Genomic DNA, 14,162 nt, shown 5'->3' with positions numbered 1-14,162 from the left:
CCGTGTGAAAGGATCCTAAGGGCTTATTCACATGAACGAGTGCAAACGTCCACGTCCGAGTTTTCACTGATCTCATAGACTTGAGTCTATTGAGGGATCTGTGAAAACGGAAGAAAATAAGACATGTTCTATTTTTATAGAATACGGATGTATACAAGCCCTAAGACTTTGCTACAAATGTATTCAGTCTAGTATATTCTCTGTGAGCCAAGGCTGATACACTGATACCAGTACTGATACAGTGTAACAAACTAACAGGACAGGAGAGAGATTAGTGCTGCTAATGTATCCAGCCTAGAAAATGAGCTAAATACAACTGTAGCAAACCCTCAGAAGTGAGATGTATTAGCTCTAAAGATGTTACCAGCCACTGAATGTAAAAAGGAATATTCCCATTGATTCCCATAATTAATGAGATGGTAATTAGTGCATGTAAAGAGTCCTTTTTGCATTGGGAAAAATAAAAAATGTCTGTCTCCCCTGTATGTAGATGGCGTGTGCGCAAAGTTCATGAACAGAATAACGCACATAATTAGTTTATGAGACTAGTTTAAGTCATTCTCCGCAATGTTTAGATGTGGGGCAGTTTAGAAATTTCCAAACACTGAGTAAGATTTGACGTTTCTGTATTTTAATAATTGCGTGGAGCATCGGACTCCCAGAAGTGCTGAGATTTTAATGTCGACAGCGAAGTGTAAATGTTAATTAAGTTATGCAAGGAGGGTTTAAGGAAAACACGGCGGTGGCGGCGGTTCGGTATCACTTAACTACGAATGTACTCTTAAAATAAATCCGCTTAATCCATATTACAGAACAGACTATGGCCTCATGCACACGAATATGTTTTTGCGTTCCTCAATTCATCCGCAAGATGAATTGCGGACCCTTTCATTTCTATGGGCCCGTGCACACAACCGTGGTTTACGCGGTCTGTGCATTGGCCGGGAGCCTGGACCGCAAAAAAATAGGACAAGTCATTATACGAGCCGCATTTGCGGTACGGGTTCATTGAAATTAATGTGTGCACGGTCCGTGATTTGCGGAAGATCCGCGGATGACATTCCGTGCCGTAAATACGGGCAGTGTACATGGCTACGCCAGTGTACGTGATGCCTATGCCTTGTGTTTGGGGCTTTGGTTGTCACTGAGCTGTTGTCAGTTGACACAATATGCATTAATGGCATCTTATACTTATTCAAAACCAAGGTTTGTGACCCGTCTTACCTTGATAACCATCTCGAAAGTGAAAACCCCTGTGAAGATGTAATCCATGTATTTCAACACCTGAACAATAGAAGGATATCAGTTGAATATACGCTATTGTCCTATGACATATCACACAGCTTGGAATGTTATAATAGCATGAAGATGACTGGATGCACAATGCTTATATGCAGTCCAGAGCAATTCGGACTTCAACTCCCACTATGATCTATTGGGCATTGGGGTATGTTTAAATATATATTGGCAACAAAAGCAGGGCACTGTTATTATAGGCAGTATTCTACTAGTTATATTCTTGTATATAGGAGCAGTATTATAGTAGTTATATTCTTGTATATAGGAGCAGTATTATAGTAGTTATATTCTTGTATATAGGGAGCTGTATTATAGTAGTTATATTCTTGTACATAGAAGGCAGTATTATAGTAATTATATTCTTGTATATAGGGGCAGTATTATAGTAGTTATATTCTTGTATATAGGAGCAGTATTATAGTAGTTATATTCTTGTACATAGGGGCAGTATTATAGTAGTTATGTTCTTGTATATAGGGGCAGTATTATAGTAGTTATATTCTTGTATATAGGGGCAGTATTATAGTAATTATATTCTTGTATATAGGAGCAGTATTATAGTAATTATATTCTTGTATATAGGGGGCAGTATTATAGTAGTTATATTCTTGTATATAGGAGCAGTATTATAGTAGTTATATTCTTGTATATAGGGGCAGTATTATAGTAGTTATATTCTTGTATATAGGGGCAGTATTATAGTAGTTATATTCCTGTATATAGGGGGCAGTATTATAGTAGTTATATTCTTGTATATAGGTGGCAGTATTATAGTAGTTATATTCTTGTATATAGGAGCAGTATTATAGTAGTTATATTCTTGTATATAGGGAGCAGTATTATAGTAGTTATATTCTTGTATATAGGAGCAGTATTATAGTAGTTATATTCTTGTATATAGGGGGCAGTATTATAGTAGTTATATTCTTGTACATAGGGGGCAGTATTACAGTAGTTATATTCTTGTATATAGGAGCAGTATTATAGTAGTTATATTCTTGTATATAGGAGGCAGTATTATAGTAGTTCTATTCTTGTATATAGAGGAGCAGTATTATAGTAGTTATATTCTTGTATATAGGGGGCAGTATTATAGTAGTTATATTCTTGTATATAGGAGCAGTATTATAGTAGTTATATTCTTGTATATAGGGGCAGTATTATAGTAGTTATATTCTTGTATATAGGGGCAGTATTATAGTAGTTATATTCCTGTATATAGGGGGCAGTATTATAGTAGTTATATTCTTGTATATAGGGGCAGTATTATAGTAGTTATATTCTTGTATATAGGGGGCAGTATAAGGGCATGACCACACATGGCGGAATTCCTCCGCAACTGTCCGCATCGATGCCGCACCTAATCCGGGTTGCGGATTACGGCTGCGGATCTGCACAAAATGTGCAGAAAATTGATGCGGACTAGCTGCTGCGGACTGCGGGAAAAGTGCTTCCCTTCTCCCTATCAGTGCAGGATAGAGAGAAGGGACAGCACTTTCCCTAGTGAAAGTAAAAGAAATTCATACTTACCGCCCGTTGTCTTTATGACGCGTCCCTCCTTCGGCATCCAGCCCGACCTCCCTGGATGACGCGCCAGTCCATGTGACCGCTGCAGCCTGTGCTTGGCCTGTGATTGGCTGCAGCCGTCACTTACACTGAAACGTCATCCTGGGAGGCCGGACTGGAGACAGAAACAGGGAGTTCTCGGTAAGTACGAACTTCATTTTTTTTTACAGATACATGTATATTGGGATCGGTAGTCACTGTCCCGGGTGCAGAAACAGTTACTGCCGATCGCTTAACTCTTTCAGCACCCTGGACAGTGACTATTTACTGACGTCTCCTAGCAACGCTCCCGTCATTACGGGAGCCCCATTGACTTCCTCAGTCTGGCTGTAGACCTAGAAATACATAGGTCCAGCCAGAATGAAGAAATGTCAAGTTAAAAAAGCAAGACGCATCCGCACCACACATGACATGTGCATGACAGCTGCGGACTTCATTGCGGAACTTTGAATCTCCATTGAAGTCAATGGAGAAATTCCGCCATGAGTCCGCCACTGCTCCGCAACAGACAGAGCATGCTGCGCACACCAAATTCCGCTCCGCAGCCTATGCTCCGCAGCGGAATTGTACGCATCGTGTCAACGAACACTGATAAATTAAAGTGAAAGTCAATGGAGAAACGGCTCCGCTGCGGATTAACGCTGCGGAGTGTCCGCAGCGGAATTTAAGTGAAATTCCGCCATGTGTGAACCCGCCCTTATAGTAGTTATATTCTTGTATATAGGGGGCAGTATTATAGTTGATATATTTTTGTATATGGGGAGCAGTATTATAGTAGTTATATTCTTGTACATAGGGGGCAGTATTATAGTAGTTATATTCTTTCATATAGGGGCAGTATTATAGTTGATATATTTTTGTATATAGGGGCAGTATTATAATAGTTATATTCTTGTACATAGGGGGCAGTATTATAGTAGTTATATTCTTGTATATAGGGGCAGTATTATAGTAGTTATATTCTTGTATATAGGAGCAGTATTATAGTAGTTATATTCTTGTATATAGGGAGCAGTATTATAGTAGTTATATTCTTGTACATAGGGAGCAGTATTATAGTAGTTATATTCTTGTATATAGGGGCAGTATTATAGTAGTTATATTCTTGTATATAGGGAGCAGTATTATAGTAGTTATATTCTTGTATATAGGGAGCAGTATTATAGTAGTTATATTCTTGTATATAGGGAGCAGTATTATAGTAGTTATATTCTTGTATATAGGGAGCAGTATTATAGTAGTTATATTCTTGTACATAGGGGGCAGTATTATAGTAGTTATATTCTTGTATATAGGGGCAGTATTATAGTAGTTATATCCTATATAGGGGGCAGTATTATAGTAGTTATATTCCTGTATATAGGGGCAGTATTATAGTAGTTATATTCTTGTACATATGGCGCAGTTTTATAATAATTATATTATTGTATATAGGGGCAGTATTATAGTAGTTATATTCTTGTCCATAGGGGAAGTATTATAGTAGTTATATTCTTGTATATAGGGGAAGTATTATAGTAGTTATATTCTTATTCATAGAGGGCAGGGCTATAGTATTTAGTTCTGGTGTAGTAAATATTTTACTAGTTTTACTAGTTTCTGTTTTTTAGTTTGCTAGACCATTGACTGAATGGGCTTGAAAAGTGATACCTAGTTTTCTTAAATAAAAATGTGCTTATAGCAGTTGTCACTTCTGAAATGAGCACCTTCTGAAAGGAGTATTTTCCCCTATTTTTTCCGCACCTGAACATTTGCATAGATGTCATACATAGAAATTATAGATTTGGTTGTTAATCGGATAATTTAGCAAAGTACCCACATCATTACGAGGGGCATCAGCTTGAACAGGATCCTCTGCAGCCAGTGCAATGCTGCTCAGTGTAATCACCACCAGTATGACCATTTCAAAGTAACGCATGTTGACAATGTAGTGACACAAGCGACGGACTCTGCCGGGAAAAAAAGAGAGAAGGTTAATACAAAAGGAACACATTCTTATTATAGGTTCATGTGGCTTATTGGTGGATAGATAAAAACAAACAAAAATATGCTTTTTCAAAATACAGTATTTTTGTATGGGCACCGCAAAATTACATATATAATTCAACTAGTAAATACTGCTTTGTCGTCAATGCCCTTGACATCTACGAGTCTTAGAACAAGGAGACGCTGATTCTTCGGGATCTAGAACAATGGCACACTGACACTGGTGGATCAAGAGCAATGACACATTGACTCTTTGGGAGCCCCAATACAAGGACATAATGAAACTTGGAGGTTGAAAAACAATGTTACACTGACACTTATGTCAACAACTATGTCACAATGACACTTGGGAATGTACAAAAATAAAACATTGACACTAGAGCAACGGCATATTGACAAACTATGGGGCTCCCAGTTTAGGGACACAATGACACTTGACAAGGAATGTTGAAACTTGAGGCCCAATAAAATCAGGCCATTGACACCTAGAGCAATGAAACACTGACACCTGGGTTCCCAGCACTTACGGGTTGGTGGAACTGAAGATGAACATGGAACTATATGGCAGGATCTGCTTTGGACCATTTTTGGTCAGGTCATCTGCCTCTATCTCTTTTTTCTCTTCAGATTTTGCCTCAAATTCCACATTATTTACTGGAAGAAAACAAGCATCGTGTGATAATGTTAAAACAATAAACCTAGAAATGAACAAGAAAAAACACAACCAGTAAGTAATCTGCCTACAAGACCCTCTCCAAGCTGCCTTCCACCACCATATTGGCCTGTTCTGAAGTATCTGAGATGCCTTGAGGGATGCACATAGAATACTTTTTGCTTTTTCACCTCAATATATCATAGTCAAGTGGTTCTATTTTACTTTTTTTATTTTTTAAATCTTTGTGTCCCTTTAAACTATATGTAAAGCTTGCTCATACTCTTTTGATCGACAGCTACTCCTCAAGATTTCCACATGCACGCCTGGTTTGCCAGGTGTGCAAGTGTTTTCAATGGGGCGAGGGGAGCAAGCCACTATCGGACTCCTTTTCTCTCGTGAGAACACAGGGTCGGGCATGTTAAAATCCAATTTGCCCGATCCTTCTTTTCCCTGACATCTGCCATTGGGATACACCGATACACATGAGATAGTCGGCCAAACCGGTCGATTTCAGTGATTTCATCTAATGTATATGGTCACCCTTAGGGTATGTGCACACACACTAATTACGTCCGTAATTGACGGACGTATTTCGGCCGCAAGTAGTGGACCGAACACAGTGCAGGGAGCCGGGCTCCTAGCATCATACTTATGTGCGATGCTAGGAGTCCCTGCCTCTCCGTGGAACTACTGTCCCGTACTGAAAACATGATTACAGTACGGGACAGTTGTCCTGCAGAGAGGCAGGGACTCCTAGCATCGTATATAACTATGATGCTAGGAGCCCGGCTCCCTGCACTGTGTTCGGTCCGGGACTTCCGGCCGAAATACGTCCGTCAATTACGGACGTAATTAGTGTGTGTGCACATACCCTTACACACACAGTCTTTTAGACCATCATTTTCGAGGTCTCCAGCACAGACACTTCAGATCTCCTCAGCACCACAAAGGATGCTGGGAACACCCTTATAACCACAATGGATAGTTTACATTAGAAAGTTTTCTATGTAGTAGTTAATGTGATAGGGCCTCTCTATTCTAATGAATATACAGATGACTTTGAAGACTGAAGATCGGTTGTTGTAGGCGGTTGCATTTAATGGACTATCATTTGCTACGTTTTGTTTTATAGTCACTTAGACTGGGAAACAAACATTCTTTGTGCCAAGGGTGCTGGTACTTTAATGTAGACAAACACGACCACATCAGAAGTCACTTGACGCCAGAAGCTCTTTAGTCTCAAAATCAGTCAATAAAATTTCACCTTTTATGACCAAATTCTTATGTGAAGTATAAATCCTCAAAGATCAACCTTAAAATGAAACTATCACCTTCCAGAATTGGAAGTTGGTTTTTCGGGAATAAGGCCAATTGTAGTGAACGTATGGAAATACCTCATATTCATGAGAATGAGGAGCACCAACTTATTACTGGAAAGTACATTGGGTGCTGCAAGAGTCATTCTGACTGCCATACAGGAGCAGTGAAATGTTTTATGTTGGTTTTTGCATATAGTTGTCTATTTCTATATTATGCCCATATAATTTTTTTAAGGGGTTGTTTTAATAAACAGAGTAATGGTAGTATTCTTTTAGTGGGGGGGGGGGTCTGACCACTATGCCTTACGCCAATTGCAAGAATGAAGTGACAGTGGCATTAGGAAAGCATTGTGCTACTTCAACTCATTTTGGGTCTGTTAGACATTTTCCAGAGGCCGCATGGTTGGTTATTGACTATAATGGGCCCAAACACAAATACAAATGTTCATGTGGATAAACATAAAAGCCTGCTATATTATTTCAGACTCAAAGAGTAAATACAGACAAAATTATAAATTTTTTGAAATATGGACATATTTGCATTAACCAATACACCACCTTCTAAATAAGAACCATGTTTAGACATGAGTGGACACTTGTGTGAATGAGGCCTACATGTGGTTTTGTCTTGTGGCCTAAGATATTACAAGAAGCTTTTAACTGAGTAGGCATTTTGAAGAACCCCGCAGATCAGCAGAATGAAGGGGCCGTGGCGATCCACAAGCACCACGTCCAATTCATTGTTTGCACAGGCACAGCGGTTCGTCCATATGGGCATTCAGTTGAAAGGGTCAACATAGGACAACCTGCAGTACCAGGCACAGTGACCCTTCACTGTGATTATCAGCAGAGGGTCCCGGAGGTTGGACCTCCATCAATCAAACATTGATGGCTCATCCTAAGGATAAGCCATTGACATGAATGTCTAGGAGAACCCCTTTAAGAGCAAATCTGAGACATCATTGCATAATTGTAGGACATTAAGATGGTCTTTATGAGTCTAGTGCCCGAAACAATTGTGTTCAGCTTCTACTTCCTAGTCATAATGCCATAAAAATAACTCAAGTATAAACAATGCTCAAATAATCTCCTTGTAACGCGAATTAAAAATATAAAATTTCATTTGACAGCGCGCTATAAATATATATGTGTGTAAATAAACGCTTTAGAGCTTGGCAAGCACACTTTATGCAATAACCTTCAAACCTTTACTGATGTGAGTGTTGTTAAAGATGTACATAAAGGAACAGCTTGGCACAGCAATGGTGCGGGTGCCACCACTTGCCAGAAATCAAGAACCTGCACTTACTTGGTATGATGGCACTCTCTACGGGCGGTGCGGTGATGGTTACTGGTATATTAACCATGCTGGAGCGCTCTGGATGGGGCTGGAACATCCTGTTCACATTCTTCTCATTATCAGCATCTTCTGGCTGCTCCGGCAACTGTTGAAGCCCCCCGACAGGAACATCGGCCTCATTACGGTGGTCCCTGCAGTCAAATATCAGTTATTTCCATGGCTTCCAATGGTATAAATATTGAAGAGAACACAAGAAAGCAGTGCGTAGAGGTGTATTGAGTTTTTATAACTGAGATTATATTAATAAAAAAAGATCCAACACATGCTGGGAAGAGGACTTTGAAAGTGTGACAGCAATGGATATAGACTGATGTGAGATGATTTATTATTCTCAGTCCCTACCTGTATGTGATCCCTAATTGGGTTACTTGAAACAGCATTAACAGCAATAGGTAGGTCAGCAGTCTCATCTTCCTCAAGCTGGCCATAGACATGAGATGGCTATCGGCCCAGAACACCCAGAGAGACAAGCAGCTGTCAGACACTTCAGGTGCTGCTTATCTCCACTGCAAAATTCCTGGACAGCAGAAATTGTGGGACAGCCTTCCAGGCCCCAACGACATTATATTGTTAGTGGAGCCTAATAAAGTCTAATGTCTATGGGCTCTATTAGTACCTAGCCCAACTGATAGGAACCCTGTAATTAACTGCAAACAACTATCTGTAAAGGATCTGCCAGACACAGCTTTTGTGTCGACGCCCGTGGTTAATCAGTCTGCACCTGCTCCTAAGTCTGATAGAGTGACACGATCTGCTACCACTCGGGCTGGGAGGCTGAGGAGTGGGAGAGCCTATCACAGCCTGGCCAGACGGTTCTAGCTCCCGCCCTCTGTCTATTTATACCTTCATTTCCTGTTCCTCCTTTGCCTGTGATTCTGTCTGGTTTCCTGGCTCTGCTGCTCCTGCTAGTACTATTTACCTCTGCTTCAAATTGACCCTGGCTTTACTGACTACTCTCCTGCTCTGCGTTTGGTACCTCGTACACTCCTGGTTTGACTCGGCTCGTTCACTACTCTTATTGCTCACGGTGTTTCCGTGGGCAACTTCCCCTTTTCCCTTAGCTTCTGTGTACCCTTGTCTGTCGTGCACATATTGAGCGTTGGGACCATCGCCCAGTTGTACGCCGTCGCTTAGGACGGGCCGTGCAAGTAGGCAGGGACTGAGTGGCGGGTAGATTAGGGCTCACCTCTCTGTCTCCCTCTCCCGTCATTACACTGTCTGTAATAAATATCTATTATTGCTGAGTGACTATACACAATATTCTATCTGTACTCCTTCCCTAAGCTCTTCCATCCTTAGCAATAAGACTTCTCTGTTCCCACCATCTTCAGATATCACCTCTGCTTGCTGTGTGCACTACAGTCCTATATACTCTCCAGTGAAGAATGCTCATTTGTTACCAAACCTCCCAATAATCTGGAATGTCAGACTACGCTCTATCTCCATATTTCAGACACCTAGAGGAATCACCAGTCCAGAAGTACTCACTGTCTATGCGCTTCAGCTATGACATACTCCCATTCATTTCTGGACTGACTGTGCCCATTGACACTGACTGTATGCTCATCATCCAGATGTACTCTTTAAATTTAGTTAGGACTCATGGTTATGCTTGTTGAGTGTACTCTCATAATGCTAAACTCTAGAGGAAGGCTTTACTACCGTCCTAGACCATGTTGGCCAATATTGGAGATTTCCATTAAGACCCTGATATGGCAATCCAGTATATTGGCATATGAAACATTCTGGTATATAACACAATCCTATGATGATTTTACTTATCAGTATAATAGGAAGTTTTAGAAGAATGATTAACGGGAATATCATCCTTCAGGCACACACTGTTTTTTGTCATTGACTATGGTCAATGATGTCACTATGGTACTCACTTGCAGGATACAGTATTATGAATATTGGTTCAGTCCATAATGTGGTTGGCTTTGTTGTATACAGATATGTGTAAACCTTTCATAAAGTGCAGAAAAACCAAAAAAATTATACTCTTACCTCAACCTGTGGTTGCGATGTTCTCTATCTCCCGGCTCTCCCTCTTTGTTTTCCTTTTTCTCGTCTGTATCATACGTAGAAAGTGCTTTGTGTCTGTTCCGATGTCGTGACCGTGGGATCTCCTCTCCATTTTCTCCCACACGAGTTGTTCCGTCACCATCCCTGTTGCCAGACCTAGATCCACCTCCTCTATGTCGAGACTTCCTTTCTCCTTTACTACCAGAAGGAGGTTGCCCATTGCCTTCTTTGCCTTGTCTCTCGGCAGAATGGCGGTGTGTGCGGTGTCGTCGATGTTCCCTTTCTGTCCCTTCTTCTGGAGAAGCCCTTCGATGGTGTCTCTTTGCTCTTTCCTGACTCCGGTTCCGCTCACCTCTTCCACCTTCTTTCCCAACTTCCCCTTCTTTGCTTCGGCTTCTGTGCTGCCTATGACGTTCTTCTCTTTCATTACTCCCAGAATCACCATTGTGGTTTCCATTTTCTTGACCAGCGCCATTGGTTTCGGTAGTTCCTTTATCTCTATGCCGATGTTTTCGCGGTGCTTGTTCTGCAGGCACCTCAGTACCTGGCTCGGTTTCACTTGGAGGTAGTGCTTCTGGGCTGCCATCTTTTGTCTCTGTGGAATCCTGGGGCTCAACCAACAATGGCCGATCCATGTGACTCTTCATATCAGGCCTTAGGCATAGCGTGGTTGCATACCTCACTCGATCCTCAGGTTCCAATTCGCTGTAGAGCGCTTCACAACTGGCACGGAAGTTATGCATGCGGATCTGGGTGGTTCGTTGCTCCCACACTGAGCGACATTTGGTTGAGTTCTGCTGTTTACTAAAGGAAGGAAAATAAGTTATACATCGAAACACAGGCAATGCATACCATTAAGTCAAAAGGTGGATGTAGGTATGGATGAGTACAAAGCTAGTGTAGCAAAAATATAAATTAAAAAAATGAAAATAAGATGGATATAGAAAGTGTGATGATAATTGATGATGATAATAACTACAAATAATTAATGATGATCGAAATGAGATAGTGGGAGCCGAGAATGGATGCCGAAAAGTATGGATGACGATTTCATAGATTAAAACCAGAATAGAAAAAGTAATTCATGTGTGTGGGTTAAAATATGGAAGTAGGGAAGAAGGGATGGAAGGTAAGAGCAGGGTAGTGATCTCTTTAGGATATCCCTCACTATAGAACATTGATCTTACAAACAATGGGAACAATCAGTCCAAGAAACACAAAGCAAACAGATCACATCTATGGGAACTCAAAAACAAGTACAACAGAAAAAACAAAAACAATCCCTTAATCTGATTGTCCATTAATAAAGGAATTTAACATAGACACACAAGACTTACTCCCGAAAAACGATTGTTCCGATTTTCTTGCATGCCCGACAAATTCTCCAACCGTTTATTTATGTAGACAGTTGTATAGCTGTAGGGGGTATACATGACCCCTGGACCCGGACAGAGTTCAGAGGTTGCTCTACCACATAAGAGGACAGCAGTAATATTTATGGCAAATGGCATATGCCTGGTACAGATTTTGCATTGGGGCCATGAGCTCCAAACTACCACTGTTATCATTAGATTTATAGCCACCGTCAATGTAACCTCCATATTAACAATCTAATAAACTGGACAAAGGGTTGCAGACAAGCTCAACTTTAGAAATCAGCTGCATTTGACATGATAAATTCTCTGCTGCTTCTCATCCAAAACATTTCACTTTATTAAACAAATCTGCTTGCCAGTTTTTAGTCATAAAATTGGACTTATGGATAGTGTTATCCAAATCCCCCCCCCCCCTTACATTTTATTTACTTGTACTCCAGGATATGAAAGACCTTGTCACTTTTACCACAAATACTGACTGGGAGAGGAATGCATGGTGACAACTCTGCTCCCAGTGACTAATCTGCTTTAATAGAAATAGGTGCTAAATTCTGGGCTTTCTTAACATTACTTTACAGTAGTCAGAGCCATATTTCTCTTTACAAAGCTCAAAATCCCCTACATAGAAAAGATAAAATGATGTCTGCACGCAGCCACCACTAGAGGGAGCTTGGGAGCTTACTGCATACTGTTTATACATTGAACTCAATAATAAAACTGTATGCAATCATTTCTTAATCTCACCCTAGTGGTGACTATAGGCAGCCAGAACTTTGTGATTTAATTCTATGTCTAGGCAGAGGATTCAGAGGTCTGTACCATAAAAACAAAGCTCAAACCGGTATAAAAGATATATTAATAACGTAAGTCTACTTTCACCCTACCATTATTATACCTTTACCTTTCCTCCGTCAGAGGAAGAGAGGATCTAAAGATTTAACGGAAAGCAACTGTTCCTTTAGAATTACCATCGATTTCAATGGTAAATTCTTTTGTTTCAGTTGCGTACCGTTTGTCTCCGTTCGCTAGGTTTCCGTTTTTTTTGATGGAAGCAAAAGTGCAGTCTGCAGACCATTTGTTTCCGTGAAAAAAAATGGAAACCTAGCGAACGGAGACAAACGGAAAGCAACTGAAACAAAATAATTACTATTGAAATCAATGGTAATTTTAACGGAACCGTTGCTTTTTGTTTAATCTTTCGACCCTCTCTTCCTCTGACGTAAGAGAGGTAAACGTATACTAATGAATTTAGCCTAATCAGCACATAATCTTGGACCTAAATTACCTTAGTGCTAAAAATGTAGAGATTAATTTTTAAGTTTTAATTTTTAGTACTACCCAATACAGCGGTGGTGCATTTTTTTCGCCCTGCTGCCCTATAGTCAATACTTTTAGTATTTTAGGTCTACTGGTCCCTGGGAATATTCAAGTATTTCATACTAGGCTATGCGCCATGTCAGTAGCCATTTCTGAATATTTCTATTGCATCGTGTATATATGATCACTAAAAACGGTACATAATACTTGACATGTGGTCTCACAAGTGATCTGTAAAGCTGAAATATAACCTTTTCTCTTTTTACATCTAATGGCTCTACTCGTCTTTGCACGGATTTACTTCCTGCCATTGAAAACGATCATTTCCATTCCCACATTGGCGACATTAAATTGTCATTCATTCTTTGTGATGTTTGCAGAATCCTAGGTGTGATATTTTATGAGTGAATGTATTAAACTTAATATAGCACACTATGGTAACTTATTCCTAAATAACTGCTTACATGTCATAGATCCCCAGGCAGTGAAGATTGACATGGACTATGTAACTATACAGAATAGAAATGACTGCCTCGAAGGCTTGATATTTCTCATGATAATTAGTGTGTGATAAAAATCTGCTATCGTTTCAAATAACCATTCGTCATCGGGCTTCATGAGGGACTGGCGGACAGAGAAACGGGCTTAGCTATTCTGGGTAGCAGGGGATGTATTATTTAAATACAGTTCAGTCTTTTTCATTTGCTTCCAGACCTCGGCCTGAATTAATTTGCAGGGAACAAAAAAATAAATCTCTACTGGAGCTAAGAAAATCTGAAAATAGAAAAGGCTGCAAAATGTGTTAGGGCTCAAAAGGTATTTGCCAGAGGTATAACCTGAATTTCATAGGTCCCAATTCCAAAATGTATAACAGGGCGCCTACCCACCATATGCCAGTTATAATACTGGTGTCTTGTGAGGCAGAGAGACCTTTGGTCCTCCTTAGGCACTAGGCCCAGGTGCGACTGCCCCTATACCCCCTATGAGCTACACTCCTAGCCCCTAACAATGGGGCAGGCCTTTAAAATATCTGAAAATACCTTCTCGAAAGGTGTACTAAACCCATTATATCTTCTGCCACTCCACGTCCAAGACAACGTCTTTCTGCCATTATAAAGACATTTCTTAAGGGTCTCGGTTTCTCCTGAGAAGGTTTATAACAAGAGATATGTAAAACACATAATTGGTTGAAACGCAACCTATTAATGTAGTCAAGATTTTACATCACGCACAATCAACCTGATCACCTATCATGTATT

At 40.3% G+C, this 14,162-nt stretch overlaps 1 protein-coding gene across 10 annotated transcripts in view; it reads right to left on the bottom strand.

The window, feature by feature from the left end:
• Positions 1-14,162, bottom strand: part of CACNA1B (calcium voltage-gated channel subunit alpha1 B) — a 214,581-nt gene that overhangs the window by 50,592 nt on the left and 149,827 nt on the right. For all 10 annotated transcript variants that reach the window (XM_075835026.1, XM_075835028.1, XM_075835025.1 and 7 more), the window contains 5 exons: positions 10,193-11,014; positions 8,135-8,316; positions 5,379-5,505; positions 4,685-4,814; positions 1,225-1,284 (listed from right to left, as the gene is read on the bottom strand). In XM_075835026.1, the coding sequence (XP_075691141.1) occupies positions 1,225-1,284; positions 4,685-4,814; positions 5,379-5,505; positions 8,135-8,316; positions 10,193-11,014 (1,321 nt within the window). The remainder of the gene's footprint in view (positions 1-1,224; positions 1,285-4,684; positions 4,815-5,378; positions 5,506-8,134; positions 8,317-10,192; positions 11,015-14,162) is intronic.

Source organism: Rhinoderma darwinii, chromosome 8 (genome assembly GCF_050947455.1).
Source record: "Rhinoderma darwinii isolate aRhiDar2 chromosome 8, aRhiDar2.hap1, whole genome shotgun sequence".
NCBI classification, from domain to species: domain Eukaryota; kingdom Metazoa; phylum Chordata; class Amphibia; order Anura; family Rhinodermatidae; genus Rhinoderma; species Rhinoderma darwinii.
This window is presented reverse-complemented; position numbering and strand designations above follow the sequence as displayed.